Below are 25338 nucleotides of genomic sequence, written 5' to 3' on the forward strand. Positions count from 1 at the left end.
AGGTGAAAAAGGGAGCAAAGCCTCTGCAATCTAGTTGTCAGGATTTTGTTAGAGAAGAGAAAACATCTTTAAAATGTAAAAACAGCTGGCTATTTCTCCTGGACGTGCTTTTACCCTCTACAGTAATCCAATCCTACTCAACAAAGATGCTCTTCCAAGCCCCTTTTGGAAATGTTTACTTAGGAAGGGGTGGCCCAGCAGCTGAAGATCTTGAAATGCAAGAAGCTATTAATTTGAAAAAGAATTTTATTCTGAGTAATAAATACTCAGTCTGTCTCATACGAGACTATTCCAAATCTTTTTAACTAAAGGATAGGTCAGGAGCTCAGTGCAACAATTCTCAAATAGGTTCAGTTGTCAGAGCACCTAAAAGTCATGCTGTACTTTATGAACCACTTTTTTTTTAAATTTACAGTAAATAAATAGCTTGTGCCTAAATCAGGTACCAAAAATGCTGACTATTTTGTGGTAGGAGGCACCAAAAATTGAAGAAAGGTTTATTTTTTTTCAAAACCAAGGAAATTCTATCAATCTACTATTTTATATAAATAACGAAAAGACTTACGTATTAGATTTTCGAGGTGGGCTAGCACTGCTGCATGCAAGCAGAGTCTGAAAATTACGGCCCAAAGCAATCAGCGACATTAACAGCATCTCACTGGCTCGTTCCTGTATTTTACGTAATATGGCTGCAAGTTACCAAGATCACAGAGGGACACCAGCTTCTAGGTTTTATTTACCTTCTACAAGGCTCCACTTCTGTTGTGTTGAGATTGAAAGTTGTTCTGAAGTTGTACAAGCTCAGAACATTTTCATTGAGGTCATCTAACTCAATACAACCTTTGTACGGAGGGAATCTCAGTCTACTAGGAAGCTGGAAAAAAAAAGAAACAAAAAATCTTCTACTAACTGAACAAAGGACAATGATCAGATTGACCAAGAAACAGTGTAACTCTGTCACTTTCAACCATCAACATAGCACAGGGGTTAAGTTTGTGGACCCTGGAGCCAGATGCTCTGGCTTTGCTGTTTTTCAGCCGTCTGATCTTGGGCAAGTTACTCAAACTGTCTGCTCAGGTTCCTCGTCTGTGAAGCAAGAATGATAATGATGCTTTTTTCAATTAACATACTTAAGCCTTGATCACTGCACAGAGAAGTACTCAGTATTAGCTATTAGCACTGCATGTGCCTTAAGAATACATAGTTAAATCCATTTTATACATAATTGTTTAAAATATCATTATGTTAAATAAAAATGTAAATAACATTTACACTTACTCTAAAATCAGATGGGTAACCTCCAACATAAAATACAACATTTTCAGGATCCAAATTGAGGAGTGTGTTGCTATTTCCACTATCGATGTCATGGAATTGAGGTGTTTCTGGTTTACTGGAAGTGGCTTTTCGGGTGTAATTAAGCCTTGCAAACTGATAAATTCTGTTTAAAAATAAATTAGATGATAAAGTCACATAAAAGTTTACGAGAAGAGGGAAGAAATCAAAGCCAAAATACTAAAAATGGGGTTCAGCAACGCATACAATGAAAGCTTGGTGAGTGCAGGTCAGATTAACCAAGAGCACAGTCAGACCCGTACCTCTGAAATTTCACCCGGTCCATCACTGCCTCCTGAGTTTCGCTCTTGGTCAGGGTCTGGTCCACTTGGAGCTCAGCCTCGTGCTCTCCCAGGTTGTAGACGCACGTGAGCTGGCCGTCCACCACCGCCATGCCGATGTAGTCCTTGGACGCCTGGAGACACAGAGGCCACCTCAGAGCACTTCACATACTGTACTCTCTCAACTCCCAACCCCAAGAGAGTGCATTTCAAGTGACCAACAGGTTTTATTCAGTCAGCCCTGGGCAGACAGAACGAATGAGGTGCTTCCTGGCATAAGATAACATAGATGGAATGGTGAACTAACAGTGTCTGAGCTGACTTTGCTTGTGTTAAAAGTGCCCTCATTGACTTACTCCCCCAGTCACCCAATTTGCAAATATTTGCCAAGCACTTGCCATAAAGATGAACAGAACTGGACACAGGTCTCCTCTAGATTTAGGCTGGGATGGGAGACAAGGCATTTTTGTTTTCCCTGCGCCACACAAAGTCCCCTTAACACCTTGTGCGTCCCTGTTCTAACACGTGGCACCCTATGTGGTCACCGTCAGTTACAGATGTATCTTCCTTCCCTGCTAGAATGTGATTTACCATCCCTTAACAACAAAAAACCCCCAAATTTATAAAAATTGTAGTAAAATATACATAACATGAAATTTACCATTTTAACCAGTTTTAAGTGTACATTAAGTACATTCAAGAAATAAATTTTGGGTTATTCTAAATACAGGGTGTGGCACCTAGTAGGTACGTGGTATAGATTTGTTGAAGGAATAAAGTAACATGCATTTTGCCATATAATACAAAGCAAAAAGTCATGTCACAAGAAAGTTACAAATAAAAGTGCCAATACCTTGAAGCATGAAAGGTGGCCACTAACAATGTTGATTTTAGGAATCCTTAAATACCGTCTCCACTAGTGACAGCCAACCGTTTGCCCATCGCCCAGAATTTTCGAGAACTGGGTTTCATAACCAGTCAGTGATTACCTTTTCCCTCTGACACTTAAGTGGAAGAGAGAGATTTTAAGAGGAGGGATTAAAAGCTAAATTGAACAGTTCAAAACGCCTGTGATGATGGCAGCTTAAAGAATTTAGAATTACAAGAGATGGGGCAACTGGATTTCTCACTCATGAGGCAGGAGCGGCTGCATTCACTCCAGGCCTCGCTCCCAGATGGTCCCCACCACAGAGACTCGGAAGGGTCTGCGGCTGGGTGTCCTGGCGAAGAGGACAGACCCACAACCCCGTCAGGAATCTTGTCTCCGTGAAGCCTGAGTGTGGCTGCCCCGGCGGAGGGACAGGGGGTGTGTATCCCGGGTGTGCACGTGCTTGCCTGTCCACACACATGTGCTCATGGGCCGGGCCCCTTGGGCAAGGCCTCCAGACCCCCCACCCCTGCAGATGATGACCTGTGGAGCCTTCAGAGGTGCCGGGGTCTGCTGCTGTGGTGCTGGGGCCTCCTCTTGCTGTGCCAATGGCAGTGACATGGTCGTGTCGTGTGTCTCAAAAAACCACATTCTGCTTTAAAAACAAGAGAAAAGTCACAGCAATACTTACATCTTTATTTCCGAGGTACATCACAAACATATTCTCCGTCCCTCCGTTTTCTGGGGATTCAGGTCTTTGGAGAAACAAAGAAAGAGACGTGTATCCTTTGAAATCTTCCAGGTTGTTTGGCAGCCGGACTTCGACTCCAGATTTACCATTGAACCTCATGGGGACGGCGACCTGGGAGAGACAAATCCATGGTGTCAGCCGTGCAGACAGCGGGCGGGGGCAAGGTGGCCATGCTCACAGCGGTGGCTTGTGACTTCATGGCTGCTCTTTCAACCACATATCAGTCTTTCTCAAGTTGTTACAATAGGGAGCAAGGGAGTGTGGTGTCGCCTGGACCTGGATTCTAAACTCACGCAGCTGCTTCGGGAGCTGGGGGTAAAGTGTTCACATGCTTCCTACGTATCAGCCGTGGGTCTTGGGAAGTGCATTTAGTTCTCTGTGCCAGCTAATAATATAATTATATATTATAGTAATAAGAATAATATATTATTATCATCATATTGTGGTTATAATATTGATATTATATTAACCCTATTAATAGGATAATGATATTACTATAATAATAATAATATATTAACATATTATGATAATATGGAGTTGTACATTATATATAACATATAATTTATCATAGTATAGTGTATTGTAATCATAGGGTTATAATATATACTAGTAGGGTTAATTTAATATTATAATCCTATTATTAATTATATATTATATTAAAATATAAAACCCTATATTATCTTTAAAATATTATTAATAACAGTTATATTATTAATATTATGTTAACCCTATTAATATGTATTATAGCCCTATTACTATATAATATTAATATTATATAAATATAATAATCATTATTTTTCTAACGCTAGGAGGTTTCTGTGCAAATGAGCTAACATTTATGGAAGCATGCAGTATGATGTCTGGCATACAGGAGAAGTATAATGCATCAAAAATATTTTTAAAAAACGAACTCTTTGAAAAACCATTTCCCATGAACATGTTACATATTATGGTTGCATTTCTTACAGGCATTCAGTCCTTAAAAATAGGTGCATCCAGGCTCTCTAGAATGTGCTTCTTAAACTCAGGGGGAAGGACCATTTTTCCCTCTAATCTGCCCTCGACCAATAGTTTTGCAAAATATACGAAAAATTAAATTACTAGAAAATGAAATAAAGAAGGTATGCAAAACACACGCCCACTGATCCCATGCTTGGATGCTGAGGCAATTCAAATTATTGCAAGTTTCTAAACATCTACTCTCAATTTTTTGTTTCTATATAATGGATGAGTAACAAAAGTTCTCTGACTAGCTCTGGTCTGTGGACCCTCTTGGGTAGCAAAGAAAATAAATATTCTCTAACACTCTAAAGGAGAACTCTTGGAGTGAACATCAGCTCTACATTTTACCTCCCAAGCATTTAAGTATTCATGGAGGATGTGGTACAAGCAAGGCCCTAGCCAGGGGGGCTCAGTGCTGTGGGAGCCGTGGCCTCTCCCTCCCCGACACTCAGGGCTCATTCTCTGCCTTCTGCTCCTCCCCTGCCCACCCCTCCATACAGCCCGAGTCTTTCCTGGAATGCCCCTCTGCTTCTCGGCACCTGGAAAACTCCAACTCATTAAAAAATTTTTTGAATAAAGAAATGATTTTATGAACACAAAAAAAGGATGGAGAACACACCTGCGTATGTACCATTGTTTCAAGAAATTAAACTTACTGCTATAACTGAAGCCCAGCACGTATCCCACCTTGTTCCGAGCCCTCTCTTCCTTCTCGGAGGTCACTCCTGCCCTGGGCTTTGGACTCCTATGTGTAGCTTCTCACGTGTGTTTCCATACTTTTACTAAATATCATCCGTCTATAAACTGTAACTAGTCTTATTCTCGTAGGCAACAGCGCCTGCCTTGGTTAATCAGCTCTAAACCACTGTGCTATTATACACTTTGAATTTTGTTCACTAAATCAGCGAATGAATGTAGAAAGGCAAAAGCTAGAAACATACTCTTTTTCACTTGGTTTTAATAAGGCCTGGGTGGGTAGAGGGGAGTTTTTCTGCTACAGGTTTTATGTTGGGAGCACTTCTCTTCCCTAGAAGAAACAGCAGGGTTTGAGGCTCAAAAGTAGTAATATTGAGCCTAGAAATCAACCATGGTGCGCTCAGGGGAGTGATATTCTGACTTGGCTTTCTAACCCTCTGTCTCCAAATACCTCACGGGGAGGAGGCTGAAAAATATAAGATATTTAATTTACACTATTTTAGGATCAAACAAATTGTGAGGGAGAAGTGTTAGGAATTCAAGTAAGTAATGTCACGTTAAAATTAGAAGGGCTGATGGATCAGTGCTCCAATGACAGAAAATCATTGTAATCCCTTATTCACAACCCTGCCCATGTTGGTAGGAACTATCTCTCCATCCTCAATAAAGGTGGATTCTACAAATTTCAAGGTAAAAAGAGAAAGTAGGTCTTGTGCAGTATCACATCAGCACATTCTGATCATAGAACCCTTACTTGAATTTGCAATAACACTTTACCAATGGGGGCCTGGAGGAGAACTGGGAAGGAAACTGGTCCAGGTCCAGATCATTTAAGGGATGAAGGTGATGTGAACTTTTGAAGGACAACAGGAGGAAATCAACTTTCACAGTGTGAGCAGCTAAAGAATTAGGGCAAGAAAGACAACCAGTTCTTGAGTGAATAGGTACCTTTTCTTTCTTAATGAATATGGTAACTTATCAAAGACTGAGCCTGGGTGCCCAGCAACGTGGGGACACACCCACCTTATTCGCGGCATCTCTGGCCTGCTGAATTAGCTCTCGTATGCGGTCCACATTGTCGGAGATATTGCCCAGTGGCAGCAGCTGTTGGTTAATACTTTCAATCTTGCTCAAAAGATCAGGCAGTTTGTTGGTTAATTTCTTTACTGTTGATGAGATTACAAAACAGAAATTTAACACTGTGAGCTAAGAAAAGGTTAAATACAGATGTTCTGATAGTACTTGTCAAGTGGTATGTTTGGGTCCCAAACACTGGACAGGATGACTCAGAATCAGGTAATACCTTTTCAATGTTATAGAAATATATATATTTCTATATAAATACAGATAGATGGATTTTATTCTGCAATCTAGATATCACATCATCTTTCTTGACCACTATAGAAAAAAATAAATCTTTGCTATTTAGTCTTTAATATTAATTATAATTCAATTCCTCATGATTCAGGGACCTATATCTCCACTCTATAAAATGGAAAATCAACAGCAATGTTAATGAATTTTAAAAAATCCCACTTGGTCCTTTTAAATAACAAAACAGCCACACTCTTTGAACATATTACGTATTTTCTAATATTTTAATTTCTAAGATCAGACTTTACCAGGGAATAATTAAAACTGACCAAAGCATACAATGATGGGGAAAGCGGATACTATGTCCTGGCCAGAGAATCTCTGCTACCTGAATTATTCGCGTCAGTGAGAGCCTTGTTGAAGTCTTCGCTCTGTGTGCGCTCATAGGTGTCCCTAATTTTTTCCACATCTGTCTGAATGGGCTCAAGCCCGTCTAGAACCTCGTTTGTGATGTCGTTGGCATTTCTGACCATGCTCTTTGCACCACTGATTATACCGTCGATGTCATCTAATGCACACAAATGGGGAAGTGTAAGGATGTAAAATGTTCGACCAAAGAAGCCAAGTGTAGCGGGTAAGGGAGATGCTGACCTCTCTGTATCCCACGAAGATCATCGCGGATGGCTGTGAGATTGGTGTCTATTAGCCCTTTCTGAACTGTAATAATTTTCAGAGTTTGCTGTAGGTTGTTGAGAGCCGGACTGATTTCTAGAAAAGAATAAAGCAGCGAGAGGCAATTACTCTAATGATCCTGATCCTCCATTGGTGTTGGTGGCGCCTGAGGAGCCAGGGTCCACACAGCACTGAGCAGACCGGCATCTGAGGCATCATCCCCGAGATGCCCACTGCAGGTGCCCAGACCCACAGCTCCTCCAGTCACAGAGGCCAGGGGCATACTGAGCTTGTGTATGAGGCTCTTTGGAAATGCACGTGAAGAAAGGAAGAGGCTTAATAATGTTGCAATATTGGGTGGAAACATCAAATCTATAAAATAAACCACAGGTTTACAAAGTATCATCTCCATGGACTGAGAGTCAAGAAGAAGGTTTGCTTTTAGTGCTGCCTCTCCTGGTCTCCCAGGTTGTTTCCAAACCCATGATTATCCCAGCCCCCACCCCACCCCCAATACCTTGCTGTAGCTTCTTCTGTGTTATCTTGGCTTCGTTTAACAGTTTGTCGCTGTTGGAACTCAGGGTTTTAGCTTTTCTTGGAAGATCTTCCTTTATCACCGTCTGAAAGCAAAGCGTTTATCAGCCATTAGCATGTAATACGCACCGACTCCAAAGCCCTCATCTTTAATCTTTAAAGAAAGAGGTTAGGAGGTAAGGAGGAGATTTAAAAAGGCTGTTCCTTAAAAGGTACGGTTAGGGCTCTAGGTAGACATTTGTGGCTTGGGGAGGCAGACGCATCTCTGCTGACATAATGACAAATGGTGTGACACTTTCTCATTTTCTCACTGGCACTTGTACAGCACCCTCTGCAATAATGGAGGACAGAGCTGAGTTGCTTTTAGGCTTTTAATATTTAGGAGATAAAAGCCTTCAACCTTCCAAGAAGGCTTGTCCACTAATTCTCTCATAGTTAATCTATGTTCTTTATGTTTATATATAGGAATATTATATGGTGCATTTAAGATCCCATAGGACTCCAGAGACACACCCAGAGACAAATGACAGGAAATAAATGGTTATCAAATTGTGTACAAAAACCTCTCTTCTTTGGTGAATGTTAGTACTCAATCACAGCATAAAAGCATTCCTGGTAAGAAGGAAAGAATACTTTCATGGTTCAAAATCGATAATCAGTGTGACTTCTACATGGTTTTACAAATGATTTTTAAACCTGCGCTACATTTATCAAACAGCCAAGTAAATACAGAAACGACCAAGATCTAAGAGCAGGTTCAAGTCTATTCTATACAACAAACTCTGATCTAAAGTGATGCTTGTTTTGCTCCTCGGGGCACATGGAAAGACAACGGGAGAATGAGTTGTCTCCAGAGTGCACCCAAGGGGGAGCCGCGGCAGGCGCCCACCTGGAGCGCAGACTCGGACGCGCTGGAGGCCTTGTCGGCCGCGTCCTCGGCCGCTTTGATGGCGCTGAGGATGTTCTCGTAGGCGGTGGCAGCGTCCACGGCACAGCGCACCAGCTCATCCCCACTGGCGTTCCTCTTGATCCTGGAAGATGGTTCCGGGAGAAGGGCTCAGCAGCCCTACCGGCCTGCAGCCGAGCCCCCACCCACGAACCTCCCCGATTCATTTGGGAAACCAAGGCTTGAGGCTGCGAGCTCCACCACTCTGCCCCCAGCATGCGGCCTGGAATCAGCCCCTTTGTGCCGCCCTCTGCCCTGGTCCGGAGGCCCTCCCCCGGGGAGGCCTTCCCTCGCACCCCGGCTCCAGCAGCCCTGGGGTCGGCCCCCCCCAGGCCGCCACTCACTCCTCCAGCTGCTTCGCCAGCTCCTGCAGAGACTGCGCGTGCTTTTCCGCCTCCTCCACCAGGGATGCTTTGCTGGCCGATTTGGAAAGTTCCCTCACTTTGTCATTTAGCTCCTGTCTTGCTTCATTTAAAGTGACAGCTAATTTTTCATATTCCTATTTTTTTTCCAAGTAAACAAGAGACACTGTCAATTTAAGCAAACACCGTGTATGCCATTTTCTTGAACTCTGTCATAAATGACATGTTTCCAGGAGGCAACAAGAAGAAATTGTTTTCTGAGCCCACTCATCCTTGGTTACTTCAGATAGTGGCACTGATATTCTCCCAAGTTTCACCACCATTTGGAATATTTTCCATACGGTGGGTATCCGCTTTGATAAATTTTATAAAATCACGCTATTACCATTAGTGTGTAGTTATACTAAACCAAGACACTTTTTCTGATTTAGAAATAGTGATCACAAAAGAGATTTCCAAAATGCCCAATGGGCTGCTAAGAAATATTGTTTTTTATCTTTTATCAGTCCTAAATATTTCCTGCTAATAAAGTTATGCCTGATATTTTTAAAATAGCATCACAATTTTTTTGCTTGTCACAAAATTATCATTTGCTCATTGCAGGCAAATTAGGTAATACAGAGAGATATAAAGAAGACATATCATTCACCCCTCCCCTGAGGGACAACAACTGTTAACACTGTGGGGTATTTTCTTCCATCTAAAAGACGTATATTGGAGAAAAAAAAATTGGTTGGCCTATCTCATAGTTTCCTTGAAATATAATTTAAGTGCTTTTCAATTTTCTAGAGAGCAAGTTTTGCCTCTACCTCATGGCTTCTCCTCATCAGCTGCAAGACAACATTAGCCTGCAGTAAGGAAGAGTCTGCGGTGGCCAGATGCTTGGCAAAGTCACTCTGGAGGGAGTTCATTTCTTTAACTTGTCTCTGCAGAGAATAAAAAGAATGTCGGCTTGAGTGGCATGATGTACTGTCGGAAGGCGCAGGCGCCCTCCTCGGACGACACCATAGAAGTAATTTCAGAGCCAGAATGTTTTCATGAACCTAAAGGTCACTGAGGCCAACTACAAAGCCAGGAGAAATTACTTCGATTTGTAGTGTGGGTGCGTTGTCACGGTTTCTGCAAACCACACGCTGACAGAACAGTCGTTGTCACCTTGGAGAAGGTTTCTACACTGGGGTCAGCTGGGCCAATGAGGTGGATGTATAATTAAGCTCGGGTTAGTGGGTCAGAACGAGGGGTTTTAACGAAGGAAGCCAGCAGCAGCCATCAGCACACTCTACGTGCTGGTCCCAGTGCTTCAGTAAGAAGGCACGGAGGCCCTGGGAATGCTGGGCTGGAGGCTGCCAAAGCTCAGGGCCCCATAAAACTGAACCCTGCTCCCTGCCCCTTGGCATAATCAGTGACTTCCAACAGCGGTGTTAGTATCTGGGGAAGCTTCGGGAGTTAACCATATCACCATCTGCTAAGATATTACTCATTTTCTTGTGCTAAATTCCTCTTTTGGGGCATCAGTCCTATTTTACTCCACTTTGACCTTACTATCATTTCACAGCCTCTCACACTTTTATTGCTGTTTTAGCATACAGTGTCCACCACTGAAACACAACTACAGAATCTTGAGCTTTAAATTCTCATTGTAACTCCTGCATATGGCCTGTATTTTGACTTATTGCCTATAAAGCAGGTGATGGCTTAAAATGCCTTCGTTGGTGATTCTTGTAATGATGTTTACATACAGGACACAAAAAGTCAGTTATTTAAAACATACATTATATGCTTTGAATTAATTATAACAACATTAGTTTAATTTCTCCTCTACTTGGCAATATTACTCCTCCAGGACTCTGTCAGCCATGGGTAGGGGTGAAGCAATTTGCTCTGCTTTCTCTGTGGTTTAAGATCAGACTGTTTTCTGGCCACTGAGGAGTAGAAACTGCTTTGATTTTGCAATGAATGCCTCACTCTGAGTTTGACTAGGGTTTGCCATATAGACAGGCCTGTGTAATTAGGGTTTGCTATACAGACAGGTGTGTGTGACCAGATGTACAGACAGGTGCCTAGCTTTGCCACCTTATTAATGATAAAGACTCCTGCTCCCTCATCCTTGTCATTCACGAAACTGCACATTCTGACTGCGAACTCACCTTGATGGATTCCAAAGCCCTCTCGTTTTCTCGGTTGAGGCCGGCAGCCTGCTTGGCTTGGGCACTTGCCTCTTGCAGCGTGGCACGGAGGTCACTGAGTTTGGCTTCATAGTCATTTAAAGAATCTCGTATATTCTTAACAAGTCCGTTGTTCTCCACTTGCTGGTTTTCCAGCCAGCTCCTTATCCGGTTTAGCACTGTAACACATCACCTTTTTTGTTTTCCATTTGAGAAATGAGTATATCAAAGTTAAGTTATAAAGACTACAAAAGGAGAACTGAGTATCTACTCATTTCACGGTTTTCCTTGAACTTGCAAGGGAATGGGAGGGGAAACGAACATTTAGGTTAGGTTAGGCTAGGTTATCCATTGCACACATCGTCCCATTTAACTTTCACGGTAACCACATGGAAACAGTAATTATCAGTCTCATACTTCAGATAAGGAAATGGAGGGCCTGAGAAATTAGGTGACAAGGTTTCAGCCTTGGGACTTGAACTTGACCTGCAGAGTACAAAGTACATGCTTCTTCTACCACGACTACTGTCTCTCTGCAGCAGAAGCCAAGATTAGTATTAAATTTCAACAATACCAATGCTACACGAGAACTGCTACTATCCCATATAAACAGTGGCTGCATCATCTTAGCAGAGAACAAAGATCAGCATCTGGAAAAATATACCAAACTATTATTTCTTACAGTTGTGAGCTAATGAGGCATTTTCCCATATCCAAACCTTTGGATATATTCAGTTAATTTCTAGTACATCCATTTTTAATTTTTTTGGAAATCGTGCTAATATCAATGTGTGATTCAAAACCCCAATGATGAAAAGTGACCATTAAAAAAATGATATAATGAGAACTTGGGTAGAGCTATGAAAGTAGAATAAAAATGCAGTTAAAAAGGAAAAAGAGGTATCAGTGTCTAATATTTTAGAAGACCCCTTTTTTTTTTCTTGATGGTAAGATGTCGTCTTCTACAGCCCCCTGGTAACCTGGAGGGGCTCCCCATTTTCACTGCATGATACTCCAACAGTAACATGCGTAGAAAGGAGCCCCTCTACCTGTCACCGGGGACTCAGAATTGCACTTTGCACAGTGTATTTCAAACCAATTAGAACGGACTGGATGCAAGAATTTGGGAGGGTCCTTACGGAGCTGAGCCTCTCTTTTTTCAGCTTCTGCTTCTCTCAGGTGCTTCCCAAAGCTTCGGCGCCTCAGTTCCCTCATCATGCGCTCTGCTTCAGCCAGCTCTCTGGAAAAATCACCCGAAGGCACGTTGTTGCCTTCTCCATCTGTCCCAGAGATCTGCTTCAGGAGAACTGGAAAACATCAAGCAGTTTATTAAGCTGGGAATTCTGGGCTCCAGCAGATGACTTAAAAAAAAAAAAAAGGCAGAGATTTTATGGAGGGTTCATATTGGTTTTCCAGTATCACTATAGCATCTTTTTTATAATGTTGGACTCATACCAGGAAATCCTTTCAGTGCACCACAAAAGCTACAAAGTAAAAGATATTTAATTGGACTGAGTAACTCTTACCTTGCACATTCCAGATGACATTTTTAATCTTCGTGTCCAGCTCTTTTGCGCTTTGGGTTGTCCGATCAATGTTGTTATATAATGTTTGTGCTTTTCTGAAATTTACTTGAACCTATATGGAAAACAAATTGATTAGGAACAAATTAAGTTGATGGGGGAAAAAGGCTAACAATATTTTGAAAGCCCCCCTCCCTGCCAAAACAAAGTTAATATTATTAACCTAACACATTACCTTTTCTTGCACAGTTTCAAATTCATGATTCAAGTTACTCAGTTCTTTTTCCAGGCCATCCATTTTTGATCCATGATTCGAAATGGTGGAGCGGTAGTTAAGCAACTGGTTCTAAAAGTAAAATACAAAGTCAGTCTCACTTTAGGAATTGGAGTAAGTGTTGCCAACTTGGTAAACCGGGTGGTGATACGAAAAGATTCATTTAGCAAAACCAATGCGGGTCCACAGGGAAAAAAAAAAGTTCTTTGAAATAGGCCACATGAAGAATCTACTTTCTGATGTAAGTTGTAATATGGCTCTAAAATAAAGCAGCAAATTTTTAAAATGTGATGAGATGAGAGATACTTTACTTGAATTAATGACCTAACTTACAGAAAGAGGGGTGATACCAGAATACAAAAAAGAATATATATATACATATGTATAACTGAATCACTTTGCTCTACACCTGAAATGAATACAACATTGTAAATCAACTATACTTCAATTAAAAAATAAATAAAAGGAAAGGAAAATTAAAAAAAAGAAACGAATGTACTAACTTCCAGATCCTATAATAAAGTCAGTTGTTTTTAACCTATATTTTACCTGATGATACTAAAAAGAAGTGCCTATGGCTACTCTGCTGAAAGAACCATTGGATTCAAAGAATTATAGAGCAGGAGGGAGACTCAGAGCACATTTAATTGAAAGCCCTCATTTAACATGAAAAAAATGAGAAAACGGAAGCCCAAAGAACTTGGGTGGCCCATCCATGCCACCGCAGGACAGGTGATCAGTGATTACTTCAGGACCAAAACCCAGGTCCTTGTTTGGGTTCTGACTGCATCATTCCTTTTAGAGGGTGACATGGCAGCACATGGTATCTAGAATAGCCAATATTTTCAACTTTGGCAGGGGGAATGCATTACTACCTTGAAAATTTTTGCAAGAAAAAGTAATGCTATTACCTCTATTTGTACATGAGAGTCAGCATTCGGTAAAAGAACACAGGCTTTCCAGGTCAGGTCCAAACCCTAGGTCCACCACTTAACAGATAAGCTCGCTGAGCCTCGTCTCCTTCTTCTGTATATTGGGGATTGAAATACTAAGCTGCTGGGTTGTTTTTGGTGACAAGTGGGCTAATGTATCATAAAAATGTCATGTACACGCGACAGTTCAAAAAAGTTAGTCGCCTTCTCAAACACATTCCTACTGCATTTTCAAAGCATTTGTGTGATATTGCAAGAAGATAGGTCTATTTTAATGTTGCTGTAGGAAAACGGAGGCACATGATTCTAAACAGTGTCAGCAGAATGTCTGCATCAGAGGTAGAGTGGGTGAAAACCATGGTCTTTAGAGCCGGATCTTGGTTTGAATTCTTCTAGAACCACCACGTACTAGCTATGTGATTGCGGCCAAGTTATTTAGCTCTTACATGCCTGTTAAATAAAATAAGGTTATTTTCGTCATAGGATGTTGTGAGACTTAAGCAAAGCACTTAGCACAGAGCGTGGTGCAAAGGATGGATACTGAAATGTTGGCTCCCTTCGCTGAAAACGTGCAGGGCTGTATTGATGACATCAGAGGAACTCAAGTGGCTCTTTTTCCTCTCAAAACATAAAGTCTTTTCCCTCTTCCTCTCCATATTAAGCCTTTAAACTATGCCCTAAAATTACCCTAATGGGATGGAAAAGAGTCATTTTCTAGCACTATTTTTTGCTATATATACTCAACCATAGCCACTTATGGGTTTAGAATCAGCCCTCATTCCAAAAGCACATATTAAACTTTCCCCAAAGCCTCTTTCACTATGTCTAGCTTAGGGTTTATCTCATCTGCTGAATTATTTTACTTCAATGAGTACATTTTTTTCATTTCCATGATTTTTAATTAAACCTTTTCATATCTCTCTCTTCTTGTTTGGTTTCTGGTGTTTTAAAATTTTTTTCTTAATTTCTTGTTCCTTCTATTGGATGTTATTCTTCAAAGTAATTTTCAGATTGTTCTATGATTTTCATTTTCTCTAAAGGGAATTCACCGCTAGACTGTTGCTTCTGCCGCATGTCTTTCCTGTTATCTGTCTGTTACAGCGTTTGTGGGCTCATTCTGAGAAGGAGATTTCCTCTTCTCTCTGCGCCCTCTGTGCCTTGTCCAGTGATATTATGGTCATCACCACTCCCACCCTAGACTCCTCAGTTCAGGACCAGGTCCTATACTGGCAGCTTAGGACTTGTACACAGTGGTCATGTTGAGAATGTCACACGCCAGCACAGGTCCTGGTTTGTGGACCTTGTCCACGTCCTGGCTATAACATTGTTGCTCTCCTAGGTTCTCATACAGCCACCGCCCAGCAATGGGGATTGGGCAGTTTCAAGGTTATTCTTTCAGCCTCCGTTTATAGGCAGAAGAGACCCCAGTTTTCCCCCAGGGAGCCTGACTCTGGCCTGTGGGCCACTTTGGGTTATAGTACTTCTCAGGTTACCCTCTTGGCCACCTTCTTTCCAAGGGCACATAGAATATTATTCTCCAAGATGGACCACGTTCTGAGCTATAAAACAGACATCAACACATTTAAAAGGATTAGAATCATAACGTATGTTCTCTGATCCAAACAGAGTTAAAGCAGAAATCAGTAACAGAGTTACCTGGAAAATCCCCAATTTGGAAGTTAAATAATACAGTTTTAAATAACTTAGATGTCAAAGATACATCACAAGGGAAATTAGAAAATCTTTTGAATTGAATGAAAATGAAAACACAAAATTTAAAAATGTGTGGGATACAGCTAACATAGTGCTTAGGGGGAAACTTACAGCATTAAACGCTTACATTAGAAACAAGAAAGGTTTGGGATCAGTAAATAAGCTTTTATCTTATGAAATTAGAAAATGAAAGGCAGGGTTTCAATGGAAAATTCCATCCAACATTTAAAGGAGAATTAATAACACTTTTACTCAAATTCATATTTGAGGCTGCTGAATGCAGCATACCGAACTAAAGACTAGGAGAAAAATCGACCCAGAAACAATTCAGCAGGAATGTTCACTTAGAAGTGTTAGTGTTGTGTGTTCGCTAGCACTTTTCACCAGTACAAATCTAATCTTCATTTAGATGAGAGGAAGGAGGGCAGCACCCACCCGCAAGGATTCAGTGGCGTCAGCCTCTCCCCTTCTCCTGCGAGGGGAGTAGCCGTTCATGCAGCATCTCTTCATCAGGCGTCTACCCTGGGCCAGGCATCGAGCTGGACCACGGGGTACCTACCCGCAGCTCCTTGCTCTGGATCTCCAGGTGCTTCAGCTGCTCCAGAGTCCCCGGGCTGGCACTCAGGCCCTGCAGCTGAGACTTGACCAGGCGGAGCTCATCAGCCATGGTGGCCAGGTCGTTCAACAGCGTCATCACACAGCTGTCACAATCTGCAGGGGCCACAGTCAAAGGCAAACATGCTAGGGGCTGGAGCCACGGGAATGCAGAGGGAGCACCAGGGATGTGGGGCCCAGTTCACAGGCACATGGACCATCACGAGCAAAAATCACAATCCTGGACTTCTCAGGGAAGGATAAAGGGAGTGCTCTAGACACGGGGCGTTTTACAAAGAAATGGTGGCATGGGGGAAATGGGCAAAGGTGGTCAAGTGGTACAAGCTTCGCTATAAAATAAGTAAGTTCTTGGGATGTAATACACAGCACGGCAACTACAGTTACAACACTGTATTGTATATTTGAAAGTCGCTGAGAGAGTAATCTTAAAAATTCTTAAGGCAAGAAAGAAAATTCTAACTGCGAGATGATGGATGTTAACCAAACTTACTGTGATCATTTCACAACACATAAATACGTCAAATCATTATGTTGTACCCCTTAAACTAACACAATGTTGAATGTCAATTATAGCTCAATAAAACTGGGCGAAAAAGGGAAATGGTGAGTCTATACAACTAGTTGCTTATTTTGTATGTGGGAAAAATGATAATAAATAGCTTTTATTTACTGAGTGCTTGCTATTTACCAGGCGTCAGGACAAGGGATTTGTAAGTATTTTTTAACTTTATAAGTTTCAACAACTTTATAAGTTGGTGTAGTTATGATGACCATTTTACAAATGATGCAACTAAGGCGTGAAGAAGTGAGGTCACTGGCCCGAGGTCATACAGCTGTCAGCTGACAGGGGCTGGGTTTGACCCTAGGCATCCCTCATCCCACCTCCCCCACCACTGCTTTCCTAGACTGGAAACTGCACGTCCCAGTGTGGGGCTCCCGGACCTCAAGCTGAACCCCATAACTTAGGAAGGAGGAGCGCTTTCTTTTCTCACCATCACATTCTTCTCCAGGGCCGCTATCTTTGGGTTCCTGGTCTATGCAGTCTGAAATGAGGAATAACCAAAAAAGACAGTATTATTAAACTTACTCTCCATGTAGTTTTCAACTTGGCTTTCAGAAAAGCTAGCTTTGGAAGATTTTAGTCACCCAACCCCCCGGCACCGCTGGCCCCTCCTTTTCCCTCCCTCACCCAGGCCACCACTCAGGGCACCTTCTCATCTCCCAAACGTCTTCCTGCAGCAACTTCTCTTGTGGCCTCTCTGACTACACCTTCAGTCTCTTCTCTACAAAGGGTCAGGCCACTCTTATCAAGCAAGAACTCCGCATCATTACTGTTGGCTTCACTTGACAGCCTCCCAAACAGCTGCTGACGTCTCTCTCGGTGTCACTCAGGAACATTCAACAGACCCTCACTGAGCACCTCTGAGCAGTCGCCCACGGCCCTGTGCTGGGTGCAGGGACACAACACTATCGAGACAAAAGTCCCTGCTGTCCTGTGGTTTAATGGTCCTACAGGGGAGGCAGACAAGTTCACAACAGTGCGTACCCCTAACATAATTTTGTCCAGTCAGAACTGGCCCCTCACTCCAGGCTGTTGAGGCCCTTTTGTATTCTGTGTGACAGGAGGCATCTCCCAGCTCTCCCAACCTCGTACCATCTGGTAACTGGGTGGGCATGCCTTCGTTTCTATTCAAAATCAACCATGCTGAACAAGACAGAGCCCAGATGAAGCCCGCAAGGCGTGATAATCGACACCGCATTCCAGACTGACAATAATCCATCTACTTTGCGTTCCTTTGGGAACAGTCACCTGAGCAGGTCTAATCCACACATCCAGGGTTTAGGTCCTCAGCTTGTCCATAACTATAAGATGACACATTTTACCTAAGGAGTTGGCATTGCACTATCTCAATGGCATTTTCCTGATAAATCACATTAACATTCTCCATCAAAGAAGGAAGAGGCTAGTCTTCCTTTTTTTCAACTCGTTCCTAATGAATCCAAACTAACTCCCAGTACTCTTTCCCTTGGTACATAAAATTCATCTCAATTATACACGCACATCCTAGAACAGTTATAGCTGTTAGAGAAAGAGCACTTTGACATCTTCAGATACACACAGGAAGAAAGCTGATGAGATGATAACCTGATAACGTCAAAGGCGATCTTAGCAAAATCTCCAAAATAGGGTCTGAAGTTATTTTAGCTATAATTAGCTAAGTTTTAAAAACAATTTACCTATTTAAACAAAATTAAAACCTACTTGAAGAAAGTTAGTCACCAAAGCTGTGAATTCTACCTAAGCATTCCCGACTTTGTCAAAACAAGGGGACAATTTACCAGCTGGAACTGTGTAGTACGCTTCCTGAAAATGCTTGTTTGAGTTCTCTGCCTGTTATGTCATAGCACTTTGATAAATGTAGGTTAACAGAGGTGTGAGTCGATCTTACCTCCAGTCAGGGGGTCACAACTGCCCAACTGGCCATTGTTGTTACAATTGCATGGCTGGCAGCTACCTCCAAATTTCTGGGGATTCCCAAAATACCCTGGTGCACACCTACACAGAATGCAGAAAAAGGGGAAAATAACTCATCATTTATTGCACCCACTTTTCTCAACTTCTGGCTCCCTGTTTGGGACATTGTAACCCTAGAAGAGGAAGGACTGACATAGGTTTGCAAGGGTGAACATGTCTCGGTACAGAGACGTTTATGACTTGAATGAGAACGAGGAGAGGGGAGGAAGGCAGAGATTGCTCCCCTCCTCCTTCATGCCCTGGATGACAGAGTCCTCAGTCACCCCTACAGCCAAACGGCAGATGAACAAAATGCAACAAGGAGCCAGTGGTTGAACCAATATGAAAATCAGGGGTGACTGACTTTCATGCAAGAGTTGTGTTCCTGAAGATATCACACAATTACATACTGCTTAATTTATGGCTAATTTTCTCAAAAAAAAAGTTAGAGTAAAATTCATATAATTTCAAATTTCGCATAAAAGGGGATTTTATTAATGTTTCCTATTGCACTACTTCACGTCTGCATGACTCATGAGTGTTCGCACTAACTGCGGTGGCGAAGCGCAGAAGGGGCTAGACGGCTGGGAGCGGCCCCAGCCACCCCTTGGCCTGGCCTTTGTTGTTCTGGATGATTCAGTGATGAGAACCCAGTTCCTTTTTTATAAGTTAAAAGATCACATTTCCTTGATTTTGAGTTTCTGTGTGTTTTCTCAAAAAAATAAAACAAACACGTAATGTCCCTGGAGCTGGGATGTAAATCAAATTCTATTCATCAGCAAAGCTCCACTCCCACTTTACCCCTCCACGGCAAACTGTCATTAAAACGAAGTGTGTGGTGTCTTACCATCCATGGAACTGACAGAATCAAGGACATATGGGATTTGACTCTCTTACCCAAATTGAAGCTTCTCATGAAGGAACTCTGAGGCAATTTAAATAAGCTTTACCCACGGACACACTGGTGCCATGCGTCGAAGGACACGGGTTTGAATCATGGAGCTCCGGCGGGACCCCCGCCTCCACCACAGTCTGTGTAATCTCGGGCTGGTGTCTTAACCCCTCAGGCTTCCATTTCTACATCTATTCCTCTTATGAAAACACAGGCTCCATGAGGATGTGGATTTGTTTGGCTGTTTTTCTCACTGATAACATCCCTCGCACGTGGGCTAGTGCCTGGACCCACATTAGGTATCAGAGATAAGTATATGTTGAATGAATGAATGAATGAATGAAAAATTGTACTAACAACGCCTATGTTGGTGGATGGATGTAGGATACAAGGTAACATAGTAAAGAATCTAGTACAGTGACTGCACAAAATAGACACTCAGCAAAAGGTAGCTACTACCATTTAAGCATGATGAAATATTTGTATACAGGTGTGCATGTATAGTTGGTATCACCTGAGATTACTGCATTTCAGCAGGTAGATAGGAGGCAGCAAACCCATATATTTCCTAATTATCAGGAAGGTAACTAAGCCATGGTGGCTCATCTAAGTCTACTAGGCAAGCTGTCATGGTAACAGGGCTTGACTTGAAGTGACCAGCCCTTATCCTGCCTAACAATCCACACTCCACAAAAGATCTCTGTTTGAAATACTTTCTTTTTAGATGCCTCACCTATATTTAATCTTCCCAGGTAAAAGATACATAATTATGAACTATCTCAAAGTTATATAAATATTCAGGAAGCTTGATTCCGCTTCTTTCTTACTCTTGCAAAGCATCCGTCACCGATTACAAGAAATAACTGGTTCCCTTATTCTCATTTTATGGTAGTGGCTAAACACAATGGACCGAAGTAAAACTTCCTGATTTCAGAATGACATTGGTATGACAAACAAAGGGCAGAGAACACACCTATCATCTGTGGCTCTGAGTGGACGAGGGAGAAATGTGCCCCGGAGTGCAGGACGAGCTGGGAGCACCCCCACTCCCCAGCCTGGCTGCTCCCCCTCTGCCCAGCCAGCTCCTGCAGATTCCTACCTCTCGCTCCCCTGGGCTTGCATTTTATCATCGCACAGTTAACCACTAGTACTGGAAGGGTGCCTGGCAGCCTGGCACGGAGTGACTGCTCAATAAATGTTTAACAAATGAAAAATTTTGACAATAAAATAGCATTAACCTGTGAAAAAGGTTTTGTTTGTTTCTTTTTTTTTAAGCAGTTTGCCTTCTCGAGACATCAAACATAACAAACATAAGCTAAGAAAGCAGTTAATTAAGAATTTCCCTTCTCTAATCAGCTGCCTGCCAGATGGATGTCTCCTCCAGCCTGGTGCTGTTTTCCACTTCACTGTTTGTGAAGAACCATCAGGGGATGTAAATTAGGAAGCCTCTCCCAGGCGGGAGTCCCAGAAGTGTTAAATCACAGAGGCTGGAAGACCCTCCCAAGCCCCATTCCCCACCCAACCCGTCCTTCTTGTCTCGGGGTAGCTGCCCCTTCTGTCCCTCAGCCTTCAAGGCCAGATGCAGCCTGATCTAGTCCAGCCACGTTCTCTCTCTTTTTTATCCGCTCACTTGTATATCTGGCCACCACTGGACTGTAAAACCCTTGAGGGCGGAGCCTGTGCTCTGGCGGCTACTGTGTCCCTAATACTGAGCACAGCGCAGGCATAAACTAGGATCACCATACATTTTTTACTGAAATAAAGAATGAACCATAGATGTGAGGCAAGTGCGGGCCACATTCCTCTTGCAGAAATGAAAAATAAAAGAATCCTGAATCACTCCTTTCTGCCACAGGACAGTGCCCAGACCCTTAGCCAAGGCCCAGTGTTCCCCGTGATAAGGCAGCCGCCCTCCCACCCGGGCAGGTACCCTCCAGGCCCATGGGCTTTCTTGCATTACTTCCCTGACTTGAGCTGACTTCTACCTCCACCTTCCAGCTCCACTGGTTCTCGTCATTCCTTCACCCTCCCTCAGTCTCACCTTGTCCACAAAATGTCTTGGATAACCCCAAGGGCCCTGCCTTCCTATGAAATCCAGTTGAATTAGTTTTCTGTTTTTTGAAATTTGGTGAAACTCTTCTAAATCATATCCATAAAAATAATAGAATGGTCCAGGAAAAATTTAAATAAGGGTTCCCAGGGGAGCCTTGCTCAATCAAATATTCAAAGCCATTTTATAGTTTCAGAAATGATGCAGGAGTGATAATGACACCAGAACCAAGTAAAGTGTACAAAACAAATGTCACAGAACAAATCCAAGTTTACATGGAAATTTTGAACACATTTAGCTTCAGTGAATTCAACTAAAGGTATTTGGCAAAATAAAGACGAGAGTGTGAGAGCATGGGAGGGAGTAGGAGGGAAAAACAGCCGGAGTGCCTGTCCCAGCGCCCTGTGAGCACCCGTCCTGCAGTGAGCATGACGTGAGGGCTGTGAGCCTGCTGCTCGCTCTCCTGGCCGGGCTCGCGTCCCTGGGCCTCTCCGGGGGTGAATGTCTCCCCCTATGGAGCGTGGTTTGGCTGTAACCAAACACCACGTGCATTTCATGCAATGTGGCCCCTGCGTTACTGAGCGATGGGATATAGGGATCGCCAACGTTATTTAAACTCTGGTCAGTTTTCAACTTATATGTTGATCCTTACCTATTTGCCCTGTGAGATGCAACACCACCAAAAGGCAAGTTTCCAAATTTTCACCAACATGAAAATTTGAGTGTATGGTATAAAACCATCAAAGTGCCAAAAGAAAATATCAATAAGCATTTATATAATCTCTCTAAGCATGACACTACTGGCCAAAACTCTAAAGGATAAAAGAATAGATACAAATATAATGAAACTTAACTGATGCGTATCTCAGATTGACAAAAACAAAACCAAGAAACATACAAACGAAAAACAAAACTGAGAAGTATATTTACAACATACAGTATGAAGGATTTGTTTCCTCTAAGAGAATCTGTGCAAACCAATAAAAGAATAAAAGAACATTCTGCTAGAAAACATGAGTAAAAGACTTGGAAAGTAATTTAAAAAATGAGATTTACAAATAGTCAATAAGCACATTAAAAAAATCCAATCTAATTATTAAACAAAAAAATCAAAATAACATGCAACATCTCCCTATCAACTTGGCAAATTTTTATAAAACTGGTCATTTTCACATCCACTGGAGGTAAGCAATTGCTCTTTTGCCGCCAGTAGTGTAGTAAACAGATATAATCTTTCCGGAAGGCAATTTTGCAAAATGTATCAAAAGTCTGAAAAAATGTACTTACACTTTGACCCAAAAGATGGACTTCTATAATTATAGCTTGAGGATTTTGTTCACAAATATTTAGCTAAAAGGATTTACTCTTAGTGCTGCTTTGACTGTAAAACAGTAAAACTATCTCAAAGACCAATAGTGGGGGATTATGGCAACTCAGTGGAACTTCCTGGACCTGACAGGATGCTATCATTGAATACTTATTGATATGGAAAGATATTACTGATATACTGTTAGATGAGAAAACAAGTCAAAACACGAAGCAAAATGGAATCTACTTCTTCAAAAAGAAAAAGTCTGCATATAGAACTGACCTGTGAGAACGTACAAGCTTTTAACAGTGGTTTTCTGTGGGCAAAATGATTAGGAAAAGCACTGTAGGTGAGCACACATGAGTAGGTGATGTGGGGGTAGGTACTTATTATAATGTTCTTTGCCTTATTAATTCTTTGCTCACCTGTATTACAACATTTTTATAATAGTTATGTATTGGCTTTATGATAGTTACTTTAAATTTAAAAATACGTTGTCCATATGATTCATTTGTTATACTGTTACTTTTCCAAATACGTGTGCGCTATCTTCCTGTCTACATTACTAGCACCTTCCATAGTCGTCGCAATACTTGGCAGTGCCCTGGGGCACAGTAGCTAATCATGAAACGATTGCTGGTGAAAAACTAAAGCTTGGCTCTGTGGCTCTTTATAATCAAGTACACATTTTCCATTTTGTAACATGTATTCTTTCGTTTTACAAGCATTGCTGAACACCTATTATATGAACAGGACCATACTGGGCACTAGGGATTCAGAACTGAGGCAAGTGTTCAGAACATCCTGTGGACATTAAGAGGGGGTGTGTGTGTTGGAATAGCTAGGGTTGTGTGTGTATGTAGAAGTATGCAGAGCTGAATGTTTGTGTAAAAGGCAAGTACTGGAGATAGGACTATGTATGGATGAGTTTATGTGAAGGTGGGTGTGTGTAGGTATTTGCAGGGGGCGGGGCTTGTAGAGATGTGGGGGGTATGCGGGGTGTGCATGGATGGGGGTGGGGGTATGTAGGTGTATCTATAAGTATGTAGGTATATGGAGGTGTTTGCTGGTGAGTATAGGGCCATGACATATATACTGGACCTCATTCTCAAATTTCTGAAATAGGCACAAAACAAGGAAGAGAAGGAAGCTAATGACTTATTAAGTGAGCAGCCTTGTATTTTTCCCAAGAGACCTTTTTCCAGCCTCAGTGGAACCAGCAGCCCCACCCCTAGCTCTGAGCCACGACCCAGCAGAGCCCCACCCACAGCCCAGGTGCAGGTGTGGGCAGCAGCCTGCCCACCCCCACCTCCGAGATGGGGGAGGACCAGCACCCACCTTTCGCACTGTGTTCCTGTGTATCCAGGTTTGCAGGAGCACTTCACATTTCCACCAGTCACAACACAGCCGGTGGCAAAACTTGAAGAAAGACAAAAAACAAAAACAAAAAACCCAGTAAAAACATAAACCAACAAGCTTTACGCTCATTTCCTGCCAAAAAAAAAAATCCAACTTGGCTTTCAGTGAAATTGGAAACCAAGGGTCTGGCTACCCTTTGTGTGAAGAACATGTTGCCCATCAAGACTTGTAGAGATAATGATGAATAATTTCAGCTGACATTGGGCAGATTTGGGTGAATAAGGACTGAAGGCATTTGCTTTGTTTTATTTTTGGCTTGAGAAATACATTCCTTCCCTTAAGACAGAGTACAGTAACTCAGTTTGGAAGAGATGATTACAGCAGCATTTTCCCAGAAATAACAAGGAATGAATAAAACAAGTCTAGGCAGAAAAAAAGAACAGAGAGTTCTGATTCTTCTAAAAGAATTTTTTTCTCCCTATTTATTCTAGTTCTTTTATACTGGGCACAATCTCTCCGGGGAAGAAAAAGTGGCAGTGGGGCCATGCCCTGCGAGCCCTTTAGAGGGGACTAAAGTACAGAGCCCGCTTTAGGTCCAGCCATCTCTGTTGACACAGTCATTGGTGATTTCCACATTTTTCAACTCAGGTTGGAATTTTGATTCCCTTTCTTTTAGTTCTAAACTGGCGTCTATTTGAGAAGCTTATTCTTTTTTAAAATTAAACAAAGAGACCATGAAAAAGCCTTGTTGCCTTGTGAAATGTCTGTGTCCATCGAACATTACACTGACATGAATCTGAGGGAAAAGAGCTCCATTGATCACCTGCTGGTAAGAGAATTCTTATTCGGGAAGCTTCTCTTGGCTGATTAGATAGATATAGAGTTCCGCCTCTAAAGGGACAGTGAGACATTTGTCAGCAGTATTAATATCGCTGGCAAGAGAATTAGATAAAAATAGGGTTTTGCCAATACATCTCAGGAACTGCGCATTACTTCAGCAGCACGGAAGCTGGGAGCTGACCTTGATGATAATATGCTTTGCAGCCAAAGATGAAAAGCTTTCCCCGAGCATCCGTGGAAATCTTGCTGCTCTGCAGTCTCTCTAGCGTCTGTTCAAACAAGTCTGGGCAAGTGTTAAGTGATAGATCCTTTTACAAATAAAGACACAGGACTGGGCAGGTTTAAGGGGTATCAAATACACAGATAGCAAACAGGGTGTGCATTTCAAAC

The 25338-nt window shown here is 42.2% G+C and overlaps 1 protein-coding gene across 2 annotated transcripts in view; it reads right to left on the reverse strand.

Annotated features, from left to right (window-relative positions):
* LAMA3 (laminin subunit alpha 3) overlaps nucleotides 1–25338 on the reverse strand; it is a 200880-nt gene that overhangs the window by 31723 nt on the left and 143819 nt on the right. For both annotated transcript variants that reach the window (XM_031690290.2, XM_006205102.4), the window contains 19 exons: nucleotides 24088–24168; nucleotides 18434–18540; nucleotides 16976–17026; nucleotides 15928–16079; nucleotides 12685–12795; nucleotides 12453–12564; nucleotides 12066–12233; nucleotides 10909–11105; nucleotides 9571–9687; nucleotides 8744–8898; nucleotides 8343–8484; nucleotides 7437–7539; nucleotides 6899–7015; nucleotides 6636–6815; nucleotides 5957–6099; nucleotides 3176–3346; nucleotides 1599–1750; nucleotides 1279–1441; nucleotides 741–874 (listed from right to left, as the gene is read on the reverse strand). In XM_031690290.2, coding sequence (XP_031546150.2) covers nucleotides 741–874; nucleotides 1279–1441; nucleotides 1599–1750; nucleotides 3176–3346; nucleotides 5957–6099; nucleotides 6636–6815; nucleotides 6899–7015; nucleotides 7437–7539; nucleotides 8343–8484; nucleotides 8744–8898; nucleotides 9571–9687; nucleotides 10909–11105; nucleotides 12066–12233; nucleotides 12453–12564; nucleotides 12685–12795; nucleotides 15928–16079; nucleotides 16976–17026; nucleotides 18434–18540; nucleotides 24088–24168 — 2556 coding nt within the window. The remainder of the gene's footprint in view (nucleotides 1–740; nucleotides 875–1278; nucleotides 1442–1598; nucleotides 1751–3175; nucleotides 3347–5956; nucleotides 6100–6635; nucleotides 6816–6898; nucleotides 7016–7436; nucleotides 7540–8342; nucleotides 8485–8743; nucleotides 8899–9570; nucleotides 9688–10908; nucleotides 11106–12065; nucleotides 12234–12452; nucleotides 12565–12684; nucleotides 12796–15927; nucleotides 16080–16975; nucleotides 17027–18433; nucleotides 18541–24087; nucleotides 24169–25338) is intronic.

The sequence above is a fragment of the Vicugna pacos genome, chromosome 24 (assembly GCF_048564905.1).
Source record: "Vicugna pacos chromosome 24, VicPac4, whole genome shotgun sequence".
Lineage (NCBI taxonomy): Eukaryota > Metazoa > Chordata > Mammalia > Artiodactyla > Camelidae > Vicugna > Vicugna pacos.